We start from the raw sequence: 24,191 nt of genomic DNA, 5'->3' as shown, positions 1-24,191 counted from the left end.
GCCAAATTAAAGAATCTAGAGCTTCAGGAATACTCATGGTATTTTTGCTGTATGTAATTCTCCTTTGTTTAGGGAATGTTTTTAAGGTTTTTTAAATCATGTACTTTATGCATCATCAGAACATGTATTTTTGTTTGTTTTTTTGATACTACAGATTGAACCCAGGGACACTTGACAACTGAGCTGTACTCCCAGCCCTTTTCTTTTTTTATTTTGAGACAGAGTTTCTCTAGATTACCCAGGCTTGTCTCAAACTTACAGTCCTCCAACCTTAGCCTCCCAAGTAGCTAGGTGCCACAGCGCCTGGCAAGAGACATTTCTTAATTCTGAATTCACATCCCCCAAATAATGAAGGGTTCTCAGTTTAATATAGATGAAATACTAAGCACTAAGATATAATTCTTTTTTATTTGTTCTAATTAATTATTCATGACAATGCATTTATACACTTTAATACATCATACATATATGGAGTATAATTTCTCATTTTTCTTCTTGCACATGTTGTAGAATCACACTAGTTGTGCAGTCATATATGTACACAGAGTAATAATTCTGTTTCATTCTGTCCTTCCTATTCCATATGACCTCCCCTCCCTTCACTCTCCCCTACCTAATCTAAGATAACTCTATTCTTCCCGAACTGCTCCCCTTACTGTGAATTAGCATCTGCATATCAGAGAATACATTCTGGCCTTTGTTTTTTTGGGGATTGGCTTATTTTGCTTAGTATATTTTCCAACTCCATCCATTCAATTGTAAATGCCATAATTTCATTCTTTAAAGCCCAGTAATATTCCACCACACACACACACACACACACACACACACACACACACACACACACACATTTTCTTTATCCATTCATCTATTGAAGGGCACCTGGATTGGTTCCATAGTTTAGCTATTGTGAGTTGAGCTACTGTAAACATTGATGTGGCTGTATCACTGTAGTATGCTGATTTTAAGTCCTTTGGGTATAAATTGAGGAGTGGGATAAATAATTTTTTTTTTTAATATTTATTAGTTGTCAATGGACATTTATTTATTTATATGTGGTGCTGAGAGTCGAACATAGGGCCTCACACTTGCTAGGCAAGCGCTCTACTGCTGAGCCACAACCCCAGCCCATGGGATAAAGTCTTCTTAACCTTAAGAAATTCAGTCTGAAGTGAGGAGCTATAAAACTAATCATAAAATAATATGGTTAGTGAGCTGTAGCTAAGGTTGTACAAATATGGAATATTTGTTTTTGGTGGGACCTGAGACAAAAAGAAGAATATGATATTTTCTTCATATATTTTGGGAATTTGTGGTTATTTGTATATGTGTTTATAATTGTTATATCTTCCTGATGGGTTGACCTTTTTGTCATTATAAAAGTCCCTCTTATAGATAACATTTAAGTTGCTTTTTAAAAGTAGATTAGGTTAGTATAATCATTTTAGCTCATTTATGATTGCTGTTTGCATGGTATTTCTTTTTCCATCTTTTTATTCCATCCTTTTCATACCTTTGAACCCAATGTGTCTTCTGTAGGCAGCATATCACTACAATTTTTAAATCATATCTGAACATCTCTGCCTTTTGATTGGACTGTTAATCCATTTACACTTAATGTTACTATTTATGATTTTTACCTCTGACTTTTTAAAAAACTTTCTCCTTTATTGCCTCCTTTTACATTAAATTATACATATTTTCTAGCATCATATTTTAATTCCTTTAATTAACTATAGTAATTTACTTTGATGTATAGAAGTTTTATTTCTACATAGCTCTTTTTCTTCCTTCCCTTTTTATGCTGTTGTTATACTATTAATACACATACTATAACAAACTAAATAATACATTGTTATAATCATTATTGTGTATAACCTTACTTATTTGAAAATTTCCAAGAGAAGAAAGTGGAACTAGCATATATATAAGAATTTGCTGTATTAACCTTCTTATTTAATATTTCTGACTCTTCATTTCTGTGTGGATTTGAGTTATTGTTTGGTGCCATTTTTTACCCACCTCCTTTGTGTTTTTATTATCATACATATTACTTTTTCATATGTTGTAGCCTGATATGTTTTAGGCAGTTGCTCTTTAAATCAGTTAAGAAGAGAAAGGAGAGAAATATGTTTCTGTACTTTATCTTCTGATCACCCACATAATAACCTTTTCAGCTGTGCCCTGTGTGGATTTGACATTTGCTGGTGACACTTGCTTTTTGCCTGAAGAATTTCCTTTAGTATTTCTAGTATAGGGAGTCTTCTTGTAAGGAATTCTCAGGTTTTGTTTATTTAGGAATGTCTGTTTTGCCTCCATTTTATTTATTTATTTATTTATTTATTTATTTATTTATTTATTTATTTATTTATTTATTTTTTGTGGTGCTGGGAATTGAACCCATGGCCTTCTGCTTGCAAGGGAAGCACTTTATCGACTGAGCTATCTCCCCAGCCCTTTGCCTTCATTTTTGAAAGGTTTTGCTGAATATGAGATCATTGGTTGAATTAGTTTCTTTTTTTCTTTCTTTCTTTCTCTCTCTCTCTCTCTCTTTCTTTCTTTCTTCACATTGAAATGTGTTCCCATTGCTTACTTGCCTCCGTTGTTTATGATGTGAAGTTATGTATTAATTGTATTAGAATTTCTTTGTGTTGTTTTTCTCTTGTTGTTTACAAAATTTTATTTTTGTCTTTGACTTAACAACATTTTGACTCTGATGTGACTGGGTGTGTATCTGGATGTGTTTATCCTACTTGAAGTTCATCAACATTGGATGCATAGATCAGTGTTTTCATCAGATATGAAATTTTTTTAGCCATCATTTCTTTGAACTCTCTTTGGTTTTTGGTGCTGAGGATTGAACCCAAGGGTGCTTTACCTTTGAGCGACATTCCTTTACTAAGTTGCTGAGACTGGCCTTGACTTGGGGCTCTTCCTGCCTCAGTTTTCTGAATTGTTGGGATTATAGGTGTGTTCTCTGGATGGTATGAATGTTTTTATTTCTTTGCCCTCCTCTTCTGGTTTTCACATTTATGTTTGTTGGTGAACTCGATGGTGTCCCTTTGTTCATTTTTCATCACTGTTTTTGCTCATTGTTCTTTAGGTTGCATAATCTCTATCTTCCTATTTGCCGAGTTGTTCTGTCAGTTCAAATCTACTTTTGAATCTCCTGGCTCAGTTTTTCATTTCATTTATTTTACTTTTCAATTGCTTGGGGTATATATTGCTCCACAGTGTGACCCAGTGAAGTTGAGTTTTGGCAGAGGCAGAGTTGCCAGTTTGTGAGGCTCACTTTTACCCTTTCCTTGGCAGAGATTATGGAGCAGTTGCTGGGGGAAGGTTTGGAACTTGCTCTTTGCTTGCTATGCCAGTGGCATCCACCCTAGTAACAGAATCTCTTTGAATGTATGTGTGTGCACGCATTTGTGTGTGTGTGTGTGTGTGTGTGTGTGTGATCTAGCCGCCATCTAGCTGCTTCCACTGCCAGTGTGGACCTTCTGTAACCCAGACCAGAGAAGATTGGGATCTGCAGATTTTCATAGGCTGCTGAATCTACACAGAATAGGACTTCTGGGAAGTAGGGGAAGATGGGAACTATCATCTGGCTACCAAAAATGTTGGGTCAGCTCTCATCCAGTGCAGAGCTGTGCAGGAAAGGGGACTGCACTCTTCATCCAGTGTCCCACTTTGGGTTTCTCTGTGTAGCAGGAGACGGGGATCAATGAACAGGCACTGTCTACTTCAGCTGCTCAAAGTACACCTTCTGCAGTCTGCAGCAGTGTAAGATAGGACCTGCCAGTGTTTACCAATTGCCAAAACCACCTGGAATAGCTCCTTCACCCTAGGGAGCTGGGGGAGATGGGAATTGCCTAGATGGATGTTGCTTGCTGAGACAGTCCTGTGAGACAGAGCTGTGAGGGGTGGGTATAGCTCGTAACTTACTGAGTTCTGTGGGTTTCATTGATTAAATGCTTTTCACTTTCCTGATGAACTCTTTGACCAATCTCCAGAGCCTTTACCTGTTCTGACCAGCTTCAAGGATACTTGCTTGGGAGAGAGGTTTCCCTAAGCTTCTCACACCACCATCTGAACTACGGTTTTATCTGTCAAGAATCTAAGGCTGTGAACAGAGGAATAAAGTTGAGAAGTGGTTATATGTTGCTTAGTGGTAGGAACTCTGTGGTGGGGGACACAGGAGAGGTGTCTCCCAAGTTTTATCTACCTGTGTCTAGTCACATGGGTAAAAACAGCTTCTTTCTTATTCCTTGCTGTAGTACACTTAACCCTACCCTTTCTTATTTCTTGTAGTGAAAACACCAACCAGTGTTTAGTTCAGTTTGTTATGCCCAAGAGTCCTTGGGCAGTCTTTATATTTGGTGCCCCTGCTGTTGTGTCATTATGGCAACAGGACAACTGTAGTCTTAACTCTTGTCATTCATTGAATTTGTGTCTGGAAACAGGAACTGTTTCCCAGCCAGTAATCCTCAAGGTCTTGAAAAGACAAAAACTGTCAAAATTTTCTAAGCATGTTTAACATTACAAATTCAAATAGATATTATTAATAAACGATGAATAAATTGTCTTAATACTTAAGCCAGGCAAGGTGACATGCACCTGTGGTCCAAACTACTAGGGAGGCTGTGGTGGCAGGGTTACTTGAGCTCATAAATTTGAGACCAGTCTGGGCAACACAGCAAGACTCCATCTCCAAAGTTGAAGTAGAATTTAAAAGACAGGTTTTACAATGTCTCTTTTTGTTATCTGTTTCTCAGGTCTTGCCTGACCCTGATTTGAGCTATATATGAATGTATATATAAATATACAATTGGGACTCTGTTTTCTAAATAGATTATAATTGCTTAGAAGGCAAGGAACATGTTTAATTAATCTTTGTATCCCCCACTATGCTGTACATTGAAGCTGTTTGATCAGTTCATCAAGTTAAAAAGGTCAAATTATACTAAAAATCCTGTCTTAATCCAATAAGTAGGGTCCAAAATATTCAGTTGCATAAAATGTGGTGTTATTTTTTTGTAAAGATAATGAAATGGTCTAGCTCAACTTGTACCACAAGAAGGTTATGAATTCTGAAAGTCTGTCTCTGATGGAAATTTGTCCCAGTCCCAGCTGTGTTTGGTATCAGCTGATGGCTATTGGCTGGCCCACTTACTTATTCAGTCACGGAGTGGGCAGTGCTATACCCTGCTTGTATTGCTGGGACTTAATGGTACACTGATTATAGGAGTCTTTGAGTTGGCTGGTTTCATTGGCCTAATCTGGAGGGAGCAGACTGAGAAGCACTGCTTATGTGAGGACTTGTTTCTCTAATTTCATATCTTTTTCCTGTTCTTCTCCCTTCACAGAAGTTTGAACCTGTTCCCAGTTAAGCAGGGAGCCTAGGTGAAGGACTGGGGCCAATTATGTTGTCTCCTGTTTTCATGTTTTCACTGGTTGCATTATTGTAGAATTTTACTGTTTGAAATGTGAATAAAAATTTATTTTTCTCACTTGGTTCACACCAGCAAAATGTAATTTCCATTTAGAGGTATTTTTTTAAATGACTTTTGCTAAAATGGGATCCTTTATAAATCTATTTCAGTTACTGTATTCTTTTTTCGAGCACTGGTGATAACTTTAATATGTATGTATGTGTGTGTTTAAAGGTATTTGAAGTGGTAGAACGTGTAGAAGAGTTAAGAAGAAAGTGGCCAGTAGCGTGGGGAAAGTTGGATGATGGCAGTATTGGTGTGGTGACTCCATATGCTGATCAGGTGTTCAGGATACGTGCTGAACTTCGAAAAAAGAGATTATCTGATGTTAATGTGGAAAGAGTGCTAAATGTTCAAGGTAAGTATTAATTGGAATAAAGTAAGTTATTTAAATACTTAAGGCCTAAAGTGTATTCACATTTGATTTTTAAATATATGTTTTTTAGTTGTAGATGGACACAGTACCTTTATTTGATTTATTTATTTTTATGTGTGTTGAGGATCGAACTTAGTGCCTCAGTTGTGCTAGGTGCTAGGCAAGTGCTCTACCACTGAACTACAATCCCAAACCCTCACATTTGATTTTTAATTCTTATAAATGATATTAGATCTTTGGATCAGCAATGATGTATTCACTTCATACCAAGTTATTTAATGCCAAAATTTTGCAATTAAAGCCTGTTTATGTGTTTATTAAATTTTTATATACAAATAAAGAAGTATTAACAAGTGGACTTTTTCTATGACCACCACTCATTGTATAATACTGCATAATATCTGTTTGCTTTAGTTACCATACTCAAACAGCACATGCTGCTGTTGTAGTTTAAGGACTAATTTCCTTATAAAGATTTTATTTGTAGATTCCCTAAGTGAATAATTAGCAGTAATTCTTTTAAATTGTGTTAACGTACTGAATTGCTATAAAATTTGTGCTTTTAAATATATGAAGCAACACTATGATGTGAGCCCTTAAAAAGCTCAGTGCTGCAGTGTTAGATTTCATGGTAACATACATCAGAAAGAGCACCACAGTGTCCAGGTCATGGGAGCATCTCTGCAGATTACAGCTTCCAGATTACACTGAATGTGGGCATTTGGGGAGGAACACTAGTTGCAAACTCTAAAGTTCCCAGAAGAGACCTAGGATAGTTAAGGTTCTAGAAACTACCATATGAGAGTCAGGAATGGTTGAAAGAACTGGGTTTGTTTGGCTTAGAGAAGAAAAGACTAAGGACTGACATGAAATTGTTTTCAGATGTTTAGAGACTTGTTATAGAATGAGGTGATGCATAGGTTACTTTCAGAAGAGCACAAGAGAAAATTTACAGATCAGACTCTCTCAGGTCTCCTTGTGGAATCAACTGTGCTCTGTTGGCCAAAGGTTAGGTGGCCCTGCTGCAAGGAGGGCTCCTTGTGTTGGGTGGGACCTCGACCCAGGTAGTCTCAAGGGTAGGTTCCAGCAATAACATTTAAACATTTCTTTTAACATGAACATTAAATAAAACTCACCACTTGAACCCTGTGTGTACACTTCCGTGACATGCAGTGCATTCACACTGTTGCACAGCCGTCACCAGGCCCATCCCCAGAACTTCCTTCATTTTCCCAAGCTAAAACTTGGTACCTATTACACAGTAACTCCCCACTCCTCCTTCCCCTACCTCATGGCCACCACCATTCTTCTTTCTCTGTGAGTTTCACTGTTGTGGGTGCCTTGTCTAAGTGGAATCATATAGAACAGACTGAGTCACTTACATGAAATGCTTGGGATCAGAAGTGTTTCAGATGTCAGAGCTTTTGGATTTGGGATTTTTGTTCAAACTGTATTTGTTCTTTTGTGACTGGCTTATTGCACTTGGCATACTTAGAACACAAAGTTCATCCATATTGTAGCTTGTGTCAGAGTTTTGTGCCTTTTTTAAGGCTGAATAATCCATTGTATGTACCTATAACACACTTTGTTCGTCCTTCCATCTGGATGAACAAAGTCCCTGGATACTTGGGTTGCTTCCACCTTTTGACTGTTGTAAATAATGCTGCTAACAACATGGGTGTGCAAATACCTTTTCAAGACCTTGCTCAATTTTATATCCAGATTTGGAATTGCTGTATCAAATGGTAATTTTTTGAAGAACTGCCACACTGTTTTCTAAAATGGCTCCACCATTTTACATTCCCACTTGTAGTGCTAGGGGTTCCCTTTCTCCACATCCTCACCAACTTTTGTTATCTAGCACTTACATTTTTAAAAATGCAATGCTTTTATTTATATCAGTGATTTAGAATGACAATCTCAAGTCTTTTTAAAAATTTTTTTTTGTAGGAAAACAATTCAGAGTTTTGTTTCTTAGCACAGTACGTACAAGACATACTTGTAAGCATAAACAAACACCAATTAAAAAGAAAGAGCAACTTCTGGAAGATTCCACAGAGGACCTAGATTATGGTTTTTTATCTAACTACAAGCTTCTCAACACTGCCATCACAAGAGCGCAGTCCCTGGTTGCTGTGGTGGGAGATCCCATTGCTCTGTGTTCTATTGGAAGATGCAGGTAATCATGTGTTGCTGATTGAGACACTAAAGAGAGAAACATGAAGTAATTTGTACCGCTGTGTATATATTTATGTTTATGATCTCTTGGCTAATTAAAATCAGGCTTATTGTTATAGAATATTTGATGAAAATGGAAAAGTATATTACTTTGGGTATATTTACTGTATGCATAATTGTGTATTCATTAATTTAGTCATTATTTAGCAGATACTTTTGAGTGCCTTCTATGTTCCAAGCATTCTTCTAGCCAGTGGAGATATATCAGGGAACAAAAGCAGACAAAAATCTGTGCCCTTGTGGGGCTTATATTTTATTGGGGAGTAAAGAAGACTGACAATAAACTAAAAAAAAAATATTGTATAGTATTATACTTGGTAAGTTTAATGAAAAAAAACAAACAAACAAACCCAGGACATTAAGGGGAATTAGGACTGAATCCTGTGGGGCAGACTGGTTTGTGGTGTGTTCAGAGTAGGCCTTGCTGAGAAGCCAACTTTGGCAGGGAGGAAGAGAGAGCTGTAAGGTGTCCAGGGTGATGTGGTCCAGGAAGAGGAGCGGATAGTGCTAGGGGCCTGGGTGGTTTTGTGTATGTGTGTGTATCTTTGAGGGAGGGTGAATTTTGTATTGCCTGCTGTCCCTCCCCCTTCTATTGTTACTTTAGTTTCAATTTTTGATGAATTCCCCTTTGTAGTCATTTCTCTCAAGACTTTTCAATATAAGTAATTTTTTGTATCTGGGAAATTCTTAGGATCTTAAAATTAAGGGAGTTAGAAGTGGCCATTACTTGTCTCTAGATAGGATTAGTATTCATTATACTATAGTTATAAGGAACATTTTCTACTAAAATGTGGTTTAAATATCAACCTAAACAAAAAAATTTTCTCTAACTATTCTTGGATTTCTACTAGTTGATAGGAATGTAAACTCTATGAGGCCAGTCCTATTCAATTTGTGCTTTGGAGTATTGAAAAATCTATGTTAACATTTTTAAAAGAGGCATTTGAACAGAAATTTGTAATATTCTTTTATGAAAAGGAAAGAAATAATGACATTCATCAGAGATTACTTAAAATTTTTTATGTGTGGTAGTATCTTTCACAGTAAGTTCAGGATATTGAAAGAAATTTAGACATTCCAAAATCCGCCTTGACTAATTATTTCTTTTAACATGTGAGAATTAAAGTAGAAAAAACTGTCAGGACATGACACTCTTTAAATCACATTTTCTGTTGCCTTATAGGTATGGCAGTATTTATTGCCTGTTTTCCTGTTTAGCAGGAAAAAAATTTCTTAGAGAAAGGGATCAGTTTGGGACCTTTAAGAATAAGCTACATGTATTAGTTTAAAACCCCAAAAGAAGTTAATTTTCATTAGAGGGAAAAGCTGTTCACAACAGAATCAGTTAGCGCTTAATTTATGGCTGCATTAGGAAAAACAAATTTCTTTTTAAAATAACAAAGTTTGAGGTATCTGCAAGTAGTTCTGTTTATACCATGTCCTTAATTTCTTATTTAAAAAATAGATTACCATTCATTTGGAGTCACTAATGACAAGATGTAAGGAAAGGAATATATTAATTTCCAGGTTACAAATGAATAGAACTAAATGTATTAACAAGTTTACGCATTTGGGTCCCATCATGAGAATTTTTTTTTTTTTAGTTACTTTATCCATTGAAAGTATTTGGTTAGAATGTTGCCATGGTATTTTGCCATTGTTATTTTATTTATCATTTGGTAAGTGAGAGCACATATAGTTTGATTAAAATTTATTACATTAAAACACATATGTAAAATGGGATGTTAAAACAAATAGACACTGTTGGGGAAATAAGTCATTAGAGTAGTGCGAGGCCACATTACTGTTGGGCTGTATAAGTAACTGCAAATATTTACCAGCCTAAATATTTTTAAAGAAACCATTACCCTTTCATAAAGTCGGATCATGCTCTCAGTTGCATGAGATCAGCACTTTTAATCCTTTCACATGAATTCTTACTTTCTCAGTGCCAGTAAGTGAAGAATTCTTCCTGAAATCACTCTGTTCACTTGTCCAGGACAAATTTTTAACTTGAAACTAGGTCTTCTGATTGCTTATTTCTAACTTCTTAGCTGGGATATGCCAAGAACTTCAAATTAATTTATTTGCTAAGCAGAATATTTCAGGGGACTAATAAATTGGGGGGCAGGAGAGTGGGGATCACACACTCCATAACTACATGGGAATAATGATGTGTTTTATTTGGATAGTATAATTGTGTCTATAGTCTGAGTTGATGGTTGAGACACGGATGTTTAAGTTTTAATCTTAATTTCAAAATGCATGTGAACCTATAAGAATGGAGACCCCTTTCCCCACTTTTCATTTTGATATTTACAAAAATATTAGCATAATATTCCTAGATTGTAATCAAGATTTTAAGGAATGATTATTGTGTATTTTTTTTAGTTTAGAAGTCAGTTTTATATATGTATATAGATTTATATATAGATATATATATGGATTTTTCTGTTAGTCTGAAATAAATGTAGTGAGCTTCTCCCTCCTTCTCTCTCCATGCTAGCAGTTACTAATAAAATGACTGCCGCCTACTGACAGCTCTCCCTCTGCCAGGTGCTGGGTTGTGTGCTTTGCACACGTTGCCTCATTCAGTCATCCCAACAACCTTGCCATGTGGCTGTTTTATTTGCGTTAGAAATGGCAGCCTGATCCAGAGAGTTTAAATAACTGCCCAAGGTGACAAGGCTATTATGTGGTTCATGCAAACAGATGTCAGACTGACTTCACGACTCAGGCTCTTTCCCAGGAAGTGATGAATACACGACAGATCCGTGCTTTGCACTGAATCAGGGAGATGAGGGGAGGGTGATAACATGGTGATAACATTTCTCTACTCTGCTGTGTGTGGAGGAGGTCTTTCCTTTAACTGAATTTCTTCATTAGCACATTTCATTAACTTGGGGAAATATAAACATATTTCATGAATATATGTAGAAGGGATATTACAGTGACCTCAGAACATCAAGTGATTTTCTTATTTATTCATTTTTTTGGTTAATCTCTTACTTGCCTAATTTATACAATAAACCTCATCATAGATATGCATATATAGAAAAAATCAGTGTGTAAGGTTTCAATACTGTTTGTAGTTTCAGGTATACATTGGGTCTTGAAAAGTGTTCTTGCGGATAAGGGAGGGCTTTGGAAATGAAGCCCTTTATTTTGAACTTAAAAGAATTTGTGCACTTAATGCACCTTATTTCCACAACCCTAGTCTCTACTGCAATAAAACCTTGCTCATGGGACATTTAGGGAGTGGTCCTTGACTCAAATATGTCCTAAAATTTTGCCAGGATCCTGCTGGAGGGGGCTGAGGAGTGCCTTTGATTTTCTTATTTTTAAATATTGTTTTTAGTTTTAGTTGGACACAATACCTTTGTTTTATATTTACTTATATGTGGTGCTAAGTATCTAACCCAGTGCCTCACACATGCTAGGCAAGTACTCAACCACTAGCTACAACCCCAGCCTGATTTTTTTAAAACTATTTTTATTCAAGTGATTCTTCAGTGTTTTATTAGTGATCCTAGAAGAAGGTTAGCATAAAAACAAAATCAAACTTTATGAATTCATGTTTTTCTTCAGTGATTAAAAGGAAGGACATGTCCTTTGAAATACCTAAAATTATATTACAATGCAGACATATTTGGGTTCCCAAACCAATATAACTAGAAAAGAGAAATGGTAAGCATAAACATTTTAGGGAAGGTGCTGAGAGTTGGGAAGGCTTTACATAACCTTAGTGAATTCTCAGCCTCATTATGAATATAATCAGTTCTCAAGTGATCTTCCAGTGATGAATGTTCAGAAATGCCTCATCATGCCATGTGTAGCACTTCAGTAAAGTTTTGGGAATTCAGACTATGTGAATAGTCTTGGAAAGAATCTTCACTTAGAGCAAAAAATTTTTTCTAGCTTTAAAATGTTGGATTTAAAAAAAAAAAAATTTATACCTTTATTTTATTTATTTGTTTTTATGTGGTTCTGTGGATCTGAACCCAGTGCCTCACACATGCTAAGGAAGTGCTCTGCCACTGAGCCGCAGCTGTAGATCCCAAAATGTTGGGTTTTTGAAGGAAAAAATATGTTTCTCTGAAAGTTTAGAAGTGAGAAATAGTCTTTTCAATAATAAGGAATGATAATAATAATGTTGCTAATGCCATATTTTACACATGAGGAAACTGAGATATAAGGAGAGGTTAAGGAGGTATAAGGAGAGGTTTGCCAGAGTCAACATAGCTTCTGGGTGATAGAACTAGGGACTTGTTTGCTCTGTCAATGGAAGAATAAGAAAACAAGACAGATTTGAAATATAAATTTCAGATTACTTTTGGAACTTGTTTAACTTGATTAATTTATAGTTAGTATTTAGCATTACTTGTAAAATGGATCCTTTAGCTCAAAAGTAATTTTTTTTTAATTCCTTAGAATCTTATAGACAAAGACTGTCACTGAACCATTGACTTCTTATGAAGTGTGATGTTCTTTGAAGGCTCTGCTTAATTCAGTGTTGCTTCAGCTCTTGTGTGATGCAGCTGAGGTCATTGAGGGCAGTAAAGGCACAGGGTGTAGCGTGGAAGAAGGTAGCTTAAACGTAGAACAAGATCTGGCATTTGGGCCACCTAAACTGGAAATGAAAATATTGAACTGATATTATAAACTGAGCAAGAGAGTAAGAGCCAGTTCATTTTTTTCTTTGTCTTGTTTGTTTTGAAAGTCCAACACAAAAGTAAAATGCCACACTATGAAACTAATACTTTATCAGTTAGACTGAAAAATTAAAAAAACCCAAACTCTTCCTTTTGAATACAGTATGAAGTAGAATTTTGTTGATAAACATTCATACAGTTGAATGTTGTGGCTATTCCAATCAAAGGGAGTGGAAGTTTATGAACTTTCAATTCTAAGTGCTGTCTTAGAGATAACCCTTCCTCAGGTTTTCTCATGTTACCATGAGAAGGAAACTTGGTTTCTTCAGAAGCTTCTTCAGAATAAAAATGAAGTACAGCTTTTCAGTGTACATATCTTAGCAACACACATTTCCATTAACTGAATAATTCTTGTTAGCTTTTGTGCCTTATAGTAAGAAGTATACATTTAATATTTGTAGTATTTTTTTCTTTTCCTGTTATTACATATAGGCCTAAAAATTTATTCTGGACCATATTTCTTTCTTTCTCTTCTGTGGTACTGGGCATCAAACTCAGGGCCTGATGTATGCTAGGCAAGTGCTCTTCCACTGCACTGCATCCTCAGCCCCTGGACCTATTTTTTAAACCCATCTTCAAAAAATTAGAAAAGAAGGATAGATATGTAACTTAGTAGTGAAGTGCTTGCCTAACATGTGCTAGGTACTGGGTTTGGGCCCCAGCAGTACAAAAACAAAACAAAAGTTAGAAAAGATGGTAGACACATATGAAAGGGAACATGGTTCAGCATTAAACTCAGCAAAGTGTCATGAATATATTAATAGCCCAGTTCTCATACTAACTCTTATAACAAAAACCTTTCCATTTATGCTTCTTGAAGCCATCTTGGTTACCTGCTGTCCACCTGGACATAAGGATACCAGCTTGGAAAGACCATGTCTTGTATAGCATAATAAAATATTATCTGAACCTCATGTTAAATATAGGTATGCATATTAAAATAGTCATTTAAAATTTAAAAACCTTTTATATGTTGTCTTACAATGAGTATTTAATATTTTTAGTGTTTAGAGGTCTGTTTTCAAAACTTTAAGAATAACAATATGCAGGACTGGGGTTGGGTTCGATTCTCAGCACCACAAATAAATAAAATAAAGGTCCATCGACAACTAAAAAATACATAGAAAAAGAATAACAATATGCAACTGCAATAAGTTTTGAATGCATTTTCTTCTTTACTACATATTAATTTGATTAGGAAATAATCAACATTAAAATTAGTATTCCAACTTCCTGTATCTTCCATAATTTTTTTAAACTCATAACTTAGTCAATTAATGTTATAAGATGTTGTGACAAGCATCAGCTAAGAGAAAAATATAGGAGTAACTGGTCATTTTTAAAGAATCCTCATGAGAATTATCTACTTTGTGGTACAAATTTATTTTCTGAATTGACTTTCTTGGTCATCCAGCACCAAGCTACCTTGACACTATAAGTCATATAAATATATAAATATTAACTTGAATCAAAAATTATATTACATTATATGTATGTAACATGTATTTACAGTCATGCATTGCTTGATAATATGTTCTGATAAATGCATTGTTAGGCGATTTTTTTATGGGACCATCTTAGAGTATATTTACACAAACTAAGACAGCTGTCCCATTTCTTGGTGATAACATCTGAGAGAACACTGTTGTATATACAGTCTATTGTTGTCCAAAGCATGGTTGACCGTGTGTGTAGATACACATATATATTTATGAGTATGCCCTGAAGTACTTACAATGTTTCCATTGACTTAACATTAACTTTGAAATCCTCAGTTGTTAATGTGGATTAAAAAAAAATCTTTCTGTATTGGCACTGATAATTGAGCATTGACCTTGTAACTTGCATTGATGAGCCAAAATTATTTGCAAGCCTTTTTCTGTGTATCGTACTATTTACAAGACATGGGTATAGTTTAAGCACCAAACTTCTGAAATTTATGATTGGGTAGGAAGATTGCACCTAAAGGTGCAACTGCTGGATTTAAGAGTTTGGGACTGTGGGGAGACAGAATTTGAAATTATCTTTAGTTACTTTTATACTCCTTTCTGTGGTCTCATCCTGATCTTCTAAATCCTTTCTGCAGGAAGTTTTGGGAGCGGTTTATCGCCCTGTGTCATGAAAATAACAGTCTACATGGGATCACATTTGAACAGATCAAAGCTCAGTTAGAGGCTTTAGAACTAAAGAAGACATATGTGTTGAACCCGTTGGCTCCTGAGTTTATTCCCCGGGCGCTAAGACTGCAACATTCAGGAAATAGCAACAAACAGCAGCAATCACCACCCAAGGTAAAGCCTCCGTTAATGAAGCTGAAGAGGTGAAAGAGTGAGAAAAGAGCCACAGCATCAAGGTTTATTGGATTGCAAGTTACTTTAAGCTTTGGAATTGAAGGCTGCATTTGGTGGCCAGCAGTTTCTGCAAGGAATTTGCTTAGATTTGAACATGTAATAAAAATACACTGTTTTTTCACCACCTACTTAAGGTCATAGTCATCCTCAAAAAGTTTTAAGTTGGGGCTGGGGTTGTGACTCAGTGGTAGAGCGCTTGCCTAGCATGTGTGAGTACTGGGTTTGAATCTTAGCACCACAAAAAGTAAATAAATAAAATAGAGGTATTGTATCCATCTACGGCTAAAACAAGTACATTAAAAAAAAAAGTTTTAAGTACCTGAAAACTTCTGGTATCCTTTATGTAATATAACTTCCCAGTCCCTGCTACTGATAGACCTGTTTTATCTGTCAGCTGAGATGTGAATAAAGCAACACAGTTTAAAACATCTTGTATCTTAGAACTCACAGCATATTATTTACAAGGATTATGTTATAATAACAATATTTGTATAAAGAAGATAAGTCTAATCTTTCATTGATGGCTGATTCATTTCAAGTGGTATTTGACATTGAGGAAATTTGGCCATTTTCTTAAAGATTGATTTTGACTTATTTTTGTTCTTTAGGAAGAGTCCTGTCAGAGGGAGCGGGGTTGGGAGAGTTGAAGCTCTTTCCACTTTTGAACTGCAGTTATTTTGGGCAGAGACAGCTGGCTTATTTTCTAGAGTGCCTAAAAAATATTCTCGCTGTTAGCATCCTAAAAGGAAGGTTCTGAGAATGGCACGTGTAGTATTTACCCTGGTATTTTTGTGCATTTATAGTCCTCAGTTTGGTATGAAACGTATTAACATGAATTGAAAGAGTCAGTGTCGAGCTTTATTCCACCTAATGTGTTGGCAATAATGAATGGCTTGTATTTTGAAAGTCTTTAGGCTAAATAGGTATTAGGCTGAGAACTACTTTCTGTGCTAACATACTGCTGTATATTATTGGTAAACAAAAATGCACATAATGTGCAATAATGCTTTAATGAGTTGGCATTATCAGAGGATTAAGCATTTTGAATAAATGAGTTTATTTTATGTGCCAGGTGCTAGAGAGGCACAGATCAGCAAATTAACTGCTTATTTCTCTTATGGCAGGTATTAGAAGAGGTATTTTATGGTCAGAGGAAGTAGGAAGATTCAAGGCAATTTCTACCACGGAGCTCTCTTATTCAGGAGTTTATTCAGTAGATAGAGTGGGAGAGTGGGGAAAATGTAAAAAAATAGAATATAACTCATTTAGAACAGATTTTTGTTTGTATTGTTTGCTACCCTAGCATCTGTACCTAGAGCAATATCTTGCTCATAGTAGGTGCTTTGACATATTTTTTAAGTAAATGAGTAAACTTAGCTTAAGAAAGAGTTTTGTGTTAGTCAGCTTTTCATTACTGTAACAAATGCCTGAGATAATCAACTTTCGAAGAGAAAAGATTCACAGTTTTAGAGGTTATAGTCCATGATCAGTTGACCCCATTGCTTTGTGCCTGTGGTTGCTTTTCTTGGCATGAGTGTGTGGCAGAGCAAAACATTCATCTTATGTCTGGGGAGTGAAAGAGGAAAAAGAGAGGAAGGAGCCAGGACCCATGGTCTCCTCTAAGGCCATGCCCTCAGTGACTGGAAGACCGCCTCTAGGCCTGCCCCACCTCTTGAAGGGGCTGCTATCTCCCAATAGTGTCAAGCTAAGGACAAGCCTTGAATACACAGCCATTTGAGGAATACTCCAGATCCAAACTATAGCAGGCATTTACAAAAGACAGGTGATTTGAGAGAACAGACGGCATGTCTAGAAGGGACAGCAAGTAGCTTAGGGTATTAAGAGTAGGGCACCCAGGTAGAAACTTCCTGATTTTATTGGTTTTTATTTAAAATGTTGTAAAACCGTTGTAACCCTTTTGCACATTCTTCAGTACTGTAGAGTAACTATAATAAACTCTTATTTGAGCAACCTAAACATTAAGTTATTACTGTAGCTGGCGCTAAACTTAAGCCATGATGCCACACATACAGATCTTAAGCAAGACCCTGCAGTTTGCCTTTTGTTTTTGTTTTAAAGGTTTTATATTAATTTTTCCAAAATCAAAAACTCCCTCAAAGCAAAAATCCTATTTTGTATGTTTTATGACCCCTTAGTGCCTAGCCCCTTTCATTGCCCATAGTAGATGCTAAGAAAGTATCTGATAGTGCATAATGGTTATGGCCATCCATAATGTAATAGTTTTCTTTCAATGAAATGATTGTATGATTAAAGCCACAGCAACTATCTCCCCAAATGTATCCTAAATTTTTTAGAAAATCTTTTCCACTGATCCTATAGATATTATCATCTATGTCAGTAGCTCACCAAATTATTTACCAACTTAATCTGATTTCATCTCTGTCCTGCTTCCCCGTCCTATTACTATTACATGTGTATGCTGGAGAATTTTGAAACAAATCCCAGTTATTTTATTTTATGTGCAAGAATCTTAATGAAGGGGGATTTAATTCATTATAGAAAAGTTTGGTATTTCTGAAATGTGATGCCAAGCCATTATATTTTTTTAAGTGTCCTTAATTTTAACACAATTAAATCAGTATCAGTATCTTTAATGTTAGAATAGAATCGTAAATCCCAATAAGGTTCATGTAAATAAAATCACCCCAAGGTTGCATGATGGCTAAAAGTATTCCTGTGCATGCCTCCTCATGACTTATTTGGCAACAACACATACTGATAGCTGTGCAAAAACCAAGTAGCTTTATTGCCCTAAGATTTCTGCGGTCAGATTTAGCCAAGGTACAAAATGTCAGGGGACCTGGGAGGAGGTGGTCCCTGTCTGGCCTTCATCACTACACTCTCTCCAGACATCAGTTATGGGAAAGTATGTGTTTTGTGGAAGCTTGCAGAATTTACATGCAAAGGAATGCATTGTCCTCATCTCATTTACTCTAGGGCACTTACTAGGAGCAGTGTTGGGAAGTTTTGCAAATATGGCCAGTTTCATTTGAACATGACCCAGAAGATAGATAGTATTTAAAAATGGATCCTCTGAAGTCCATCCCATTGTTTTACATATTTTAGTTTGTTAGTTGTTTTTCACCATTGGTACCCAACTGCTGATGTTATATCTCACTGTCCAGTGATGAGAAAATGTGTCAGGCTTATTTACCTAGATAGTCAGGATGGACATGTGGTGGGCCCTCAGTAAACATTTGTTGAATGAATAAATGGGAAAAAGCAAGTAAACGAAAAAATAAATATTTGAATGAATAAGTGGTAGATGACATAAATGACATTTGAATGTAAACAATGGATGACATGAACTAACTTTTGCTTAAAAAATCTGACACATTAATTGGCGTTCTGCCTAAGGTAAGCATGCTTTCTGAGATTTATTATTAGAATGAAATTAGTTTTGGAATGACTTTTACATATCGTTATCTCTAGCTTATTGTTACATTATTATTTTATTTATAAGCTACCAGTTTATTTTGAAAAAACTCAGTAAATCTCCTGCTCTGTATTACCCCCTAAATTAAAAGATGCTAGTCAACCCAGGGCGCTGATGTTTTTGTCCAGCAGCTTCCAGCTGTGCAGTGTAAGTTCCCTGGATTGTGCTTATTCTTCGTATTAGCTTCCATTGCTGTTGTAACAAGTTACCACAAACATAGGGACTTTGAACAATACCATTTTGTCATCTCATAGTTCTCTGGGTCAGATGTTTGGACTGGCTTACTTACTTTCTCTGCTCTGGGTTTTACAAGGTTTGGATGGAGGTGTTGACTGACTGGGCTCTTACCTGGATGGAGCCTTGGGAAGAATCTGCTTCCAAGTTGATGCAGGTTGTTGGCAGAATCCAGTTCCTGCGATTGTATTTCCTTGCTGGCTATCAGCTGGTGGCATTCCTAGCTTGTAAGAGGCCTCTTGCTGGTTCTCAGAGGTACCCCTGCAGCAGTGCATTGCCTCCTTCTGTCCCACAGAACCTCTTCTACCACATCTCTTACTTCCTCTTACGCTGCACCTTTCTGAGCTAGAGAGATTTCTCTGCTTTTAGGGGTCATATTACTAGATCGGGTCCAACCAGATAATCCAGGCTACTTTCCCTATTTTAAGTGCACAACGTTAATTCTTTTTGCAGGGTCCCTTTTGCCACCTAACACATCATGTCCATGGGACCCCGGCTTATAGTGTGTACATCATTGGGGTGCTGTTCTGCCTCCCACATTCTGACCAAACTGCTGTGCTTTTTCTGTGTGGTTTGCTCTACATAGTTGTCCCTGGTTGATGGGTCATTAGCAAGCCACAGTGATAGGTTTGGAGGCTACGAAATCTAAATGGTTTGTTATCCTCTTGGAACTATCTTATCTCTCTGTGTCACTGATTTTCCTTTCTTCTGTCAGTGTGTGTGCCTCTGGCTGCTCTTGTCACTTCTAATTGCTGTGCTTCTGATCTTACCCCCTACTCCTGCCGGCTCAGTGTTTGCCATTTTCTTATCACTTTTTCTCCTTTCTTAATCTATTCTCTGTTCCTCAGAAGTTTGTTTTTCATAGTTACTGCCAGTCACTGTGAATATTTTTTTCTGGTTAATGGACCAACTATGATTCTTTTTTGGCTATTTTTTCTGACTTTTTAAGAGTTAGGTCATAGATACCCTCTACTCATAACCAACACACCTTAAACCTTAGGTGTTTCCTGTTGTTCTGAGTATTTAACGTCTGTGACAGTTGCGTATGTAGATAAATGAAGCATCACTGTAGTTTTTGCTTTAGTCAAGAATGAATTTTTTTTCCTCCTGTAGACATTATCCCCTTTAATTTTCTGATATGTACAAATAAATTTTGTGTCTATCTGGAGGTAAGTGCATAATGTGCCACTTTTCCTTCAGCCAACTTAGCATGTGTTAGTTACATTTTTTCATTAAGAAGAGACTTAAAACTGTCCAGAACTTCAGAGCACTGTCTCTCAAATATTGTTTCTGCTCAAATGTTATAATTTTTAATGGTAGAAAAACATATCAGTATAGTAATCTGCCATTGCTTTATCTAATAAATCCTCCACTGATGGACATTTGGATTGTTAACATTTGTCACACATATAAACTGTGCCATGATGAACATCTGTGCCCCAATCCATGATTATTTCATTTGGATAAATTCCTAGAAGAGCAATTACAGGATTAAACTGTATATCATTTTTGATGCTTCTAATATATATTGCCAAATTTCTGTCTAGCAATTAGCTAGGTTCTCTCTCAAGCAAATAATTGTAGAGCCTCTTTTCCTGTTCCTTTAGAAAATTTTGTACTTTCAGATACTATGAATCATACTCAAAATGCCATAAATCCCAAACCATGTTTATAATCCTGTTACTATTTTAAAGATTGTCATCCCCAAAAATAGAATACTTGAAATTTTTCCTTTGAAAAACAATTTTTATGTTTTGTCATTTAATTGGAATATTTATAGAGAAGCTACAAAGGAATAAAGTTTATGTTTCAATCATGTAGGTTGCATTTTTTTTTAATTAAAATTCATTGAAAAAAGAATTTTAGATAGCCTTCATTTGAAAAAGGAAACTGGGGGCCTAGCAGTGGTATTTGAAATAGCCATGTCCTAATATTTGTAAAAAACATTGACTCAAAGCAATCTAATAGTTACTGATTATAGACTCACAGTTTTTACTTTTAATTGTTACCATTTACATTTAATTTGTATATAATTAGGAAAAGGGTTCTTGTTCTCTAATACTAAACATGTTCAAATTATCATACATTTGTGTGTTTTTTTTTTTTTTTTCCTTTAAAGGGAAAAAGCCTCCACCATACCCAGAATGATCATTTCCAAAATGATGGAATTGGTAAGTGGAAGAATTTTCCTGTGAAAACTTGCTTTTATTTATTTATTTATTTATTTAGTTGTAGGTGGACATAATACTTTTATTTTATTTTTATATGGTGCTGAGGATAGAATCCAGGGCCTCCCGCACGCTAGATGAGCACTCTACCACTGAGCCACACCCCAGTCCCGAAAACTTGCTTTTATGATATATGAGATTTACTCTAGATTTCACTGTGTGAAAGAGGATCCCTCAACATCTCTCTTCCTTTTTCTTTCTTGAGAAATCATAAACATGGACAGTCACTTTGGAACCTTAGTTAATCTTTTATTTTTTATGTCAATACATTGATGTGTCATTTTTGAAAAGGGATCATTTTATAGGCATCAGCATATGAATCCAGGAGTTTTGAGAAAAACCATTTAAATCCTTTATGCAGCATAAATTTTCAGGACTTATTTCTGTCAAACAAATGTCAGATCATTTAGATTAGAAGATAAAATTTATTTAAATAATTTTAAATGTTGCAGAGTTATGCTTTTAAAATAATAATTAATCTTCATTTTGTATGTGACCATATTATATTGCAAGTCAAAACTTTATTCTGAAGAATCATATGTTTTCCTGGTCCCAGAGAACTATTTACTAGGAGTGTATATACACACGAATTTCTTTCTTGAAAGGCATCTCTCTGGCCTGAGCTGATTTTAGAGAACATTTTGTAAAATGGTTGTTTTTTTAACATGTTTTACTCCTCCACACTGATAATTCTTTGATTCTAAGCTATTTTATGGCATATCTCAGAAATACCTTTTGCTGTTGGGTGCTTAAACTATTTTTGTCTAGGCAAATATGTACAGCTCTTGAGTGCATCCTTTTTCTGTTTATTTTTCAGTTCCTCCCAATCCTTCTGTACTGATTGGCAATCCTATTAGAGCATATACTCCTCCACCCCCTCTTGGACCTCACCCAAATTTGGGAAAATCTCCGAGCCCTGTTCAAAGAATAGATCCTCACACTGGGACAAGTATTCTTTATGTACCTGCTGTCTATGGAGGAAATGTAGTTATGTCGGTGCCTTTACCTGTAAGTAGATGTTTGAAATATGATTGAATATAAAGTAAATAAGTTTTACTAAATTTAGTGATAATCTCAGTGTTCCACCAACCTTATATTTTTGGTGGTTCTAGGGATGGAAACCAGGTCCTCCAGCATTCTAGGCAAGTGTTCTATGATTGAGTTGTCTCCAGTTCCAACCTCCTTTTTCTTTTTTTTAACCTTTTAAGGTAACTTATCTTTAACTGTTGAATTTTGAAACAACCAAACAAATGTGTCATTGTGGCTTATAATTTGTTACTATACTCCTAGAGAAATATAGTAAATCTGTAAGTTGGATGTTTCGATTTAGAAGGTTTTATGTTCTTTTAAAATATTTTTCTGAGGAAATTGAACCTAAAGTTAACAGAGCTAGTAACTTGATCTCTTGTTTTGAAAAATAATACTTTTGTCTTTTGTTTTTTATTTTTACATAAGTCTCAAAATCTTCCTGAGAAGTAGAATTCACTGGAGGAGGCAGAGAGGGTTGGGTAGTCTTGTTCTCTTAGATCTGAATTTGAGAAATTCCAGTCCTTATGAAACTTTTCTGCTACTTAAAAACATTTCTGAATCCTTTCTAAGGATACGGGCTTTCAGACAGCTTCCATACTATATCATAAACCCATTTTTTATTTCCTTTAGGGTTTTAAAATATTATGTTAGTTTGTGTGAGTGTGTGTGTGGGGGTGTGGGGGTGGCGATGAGGTGTGTATGAATAGTTCCAAATTCAGCAGTTTGGGCCTAGGAAGTAATTTCTTTCATTTAAGTTAAGAACTGTAATTTCAGGTAGAAGTAATCATTGCTAAAGATCTTTGGCACCCCCACCCACACCACAGAAAAGGGGACAATACTCAACTGCAAACATGCTGTAACCATGTTGACTGTGGTAGTTCACAGGCATGGCAGCCATGGAGAGTGATTGTCAGTAAGAAATAGGTAATTCATGCCCACTCCCCATGGACTTCAGAGTTTAGCAAAGTTATTTCTTCCCAGCCTGGCAACATTATACATCATCAGCTATAAATAGTAAGTCTCTCAGGTTTTAAAATTCACTTCACTAGGGCAGAGAGGCTTTTATTATATAAGATTCCTAAGAGTCTGCATGTAATAGTTATATTGTAATAAAATAATAGGAGCAGTAGTTCAGGTGTTCTATTTATTCCTTTTATGTTAATATACAGAGCTCATATGTCTAGACACACCTAAGCAACTTTTCTGTTTCTGTATTTTAAAGTAGATTTGAATTAATCAAAAACACTAATGGAAGTAATGACCTATTCGAATTAATGAATAAGTGAACTTTAAATGCTATAAATGAAATAATTAAATACGTATATACATTAAATGATAGACTTTTTGAATTGAGACACCTTAGATTAAATTCTTCCTTCACTTTTCCTCCTGTTCTCTAATTAAGTCTATTAAACTATGTAACCATGCAGTTATGGTTTAAGATAATTTTCATGCTAATCTGTGACATGCATACAATTCATATTGAGGGGAAATGATTCAAGAATGTAAAATGATTTAATGGCTCAAGGAATAAAGTCCTCAATTTATTCCTAATCTGAAAAGTGACCCATTTTTTTCTTATACACTAAAGATTCAGGGAGCCTTCTTTTGTTCACCAAGACATACCAATTTGATTCTACCAATTGTTACCATTAAGTAGCACTGCCTTTGTAAATGCTCATTTTGATAAAGTTATCCTTTGTGTTGGTGTACACTTTTTTCTAATCAAAGTACTATAGCAGTTTGCATTCCAAAATATACTTAATGCAATTATTTTATTTCTTATAATCACCTAGGTACCATGGACAGGATACCAGGGTAGGTTTGCAGTTGATCCTCGAATTATTACACATCAGGCAGCAATGGCCTACAATATGAATCTATTACACACACATGGACGGGGATCTCCTATACCTTATGGCCTTGGACATCATCCACCTGTCAGCATAGGGCAGCCACAGAATCAGCATCTGGAGAAGGATCAGAATGAACAAAATCGAAATGGTAGGTTCTATGCTATACACATGTTCCTGAACTGATGGCATGCAGAGTTCTGTCCACGGTATTATTGGTAACC

The 24,191-nt window shown here is 35.8% G+C and overlaps 1 protein-coding gene across 6 annotated transcripts in view; it reads left to right on the top strand.

Annotated features, from left to right (window-relative positions):
• Positions 1-24,191, top strand: part of Helz (helicase with zinc finger) — a 151,555-nt gene that overhangs the window by 88,541 nt on the left and 38,823 nt on the right. For all 6 annotated transcript variants that reach the window (XM_047544352.1, XM_047544357.1, XM_047544356.1 and 3 more), the window contains 6 exons: positions 5,664-5,847; positions 7,816-8,044; positions 14,902-15,106; positions 20,977-21,028; positions 21,903-22,093; positions 23,911-24,118. In XM_047544352.1, the coding sequence (XP_047400308.1) occupies positions 5,664-5,847; positions 7,816-8,044; positions 14,902-15,106; positions 20,977-21,028; positions 21,903-22,093; positions 23,911-24,118 (1,069 nt within the window). The remainder of the gene's footprint in view (positions 1-5,663; positions 5,848-7,815; positions 8,045-14,901; positions 15,107-20,976; positions 21,029-21,902; positions 22,094-23,910; positions 24,119-24,191) is intronic.

This window comes from Sciurus carolinensis, chromosome 3, assembly GCF_902686445.1.
Source record: "Sciurus carolinensis chromosome 3, mSciCar1.2, whole genome shotgun sequence".
In the NCBI taxonomy this organism is placed as follows: domain Eukaryota; kingdom Metazoa; phylum Chordata; class Mammalia; order Rodentia; family Sciuridae; genus Sciurus; species Sciurus carolinensis.
The sequence above is the reverse complement of the archived record's forward strand: the minus strand, read 5'-3'. Positions and strand labels throughout refer to the sequence as shown.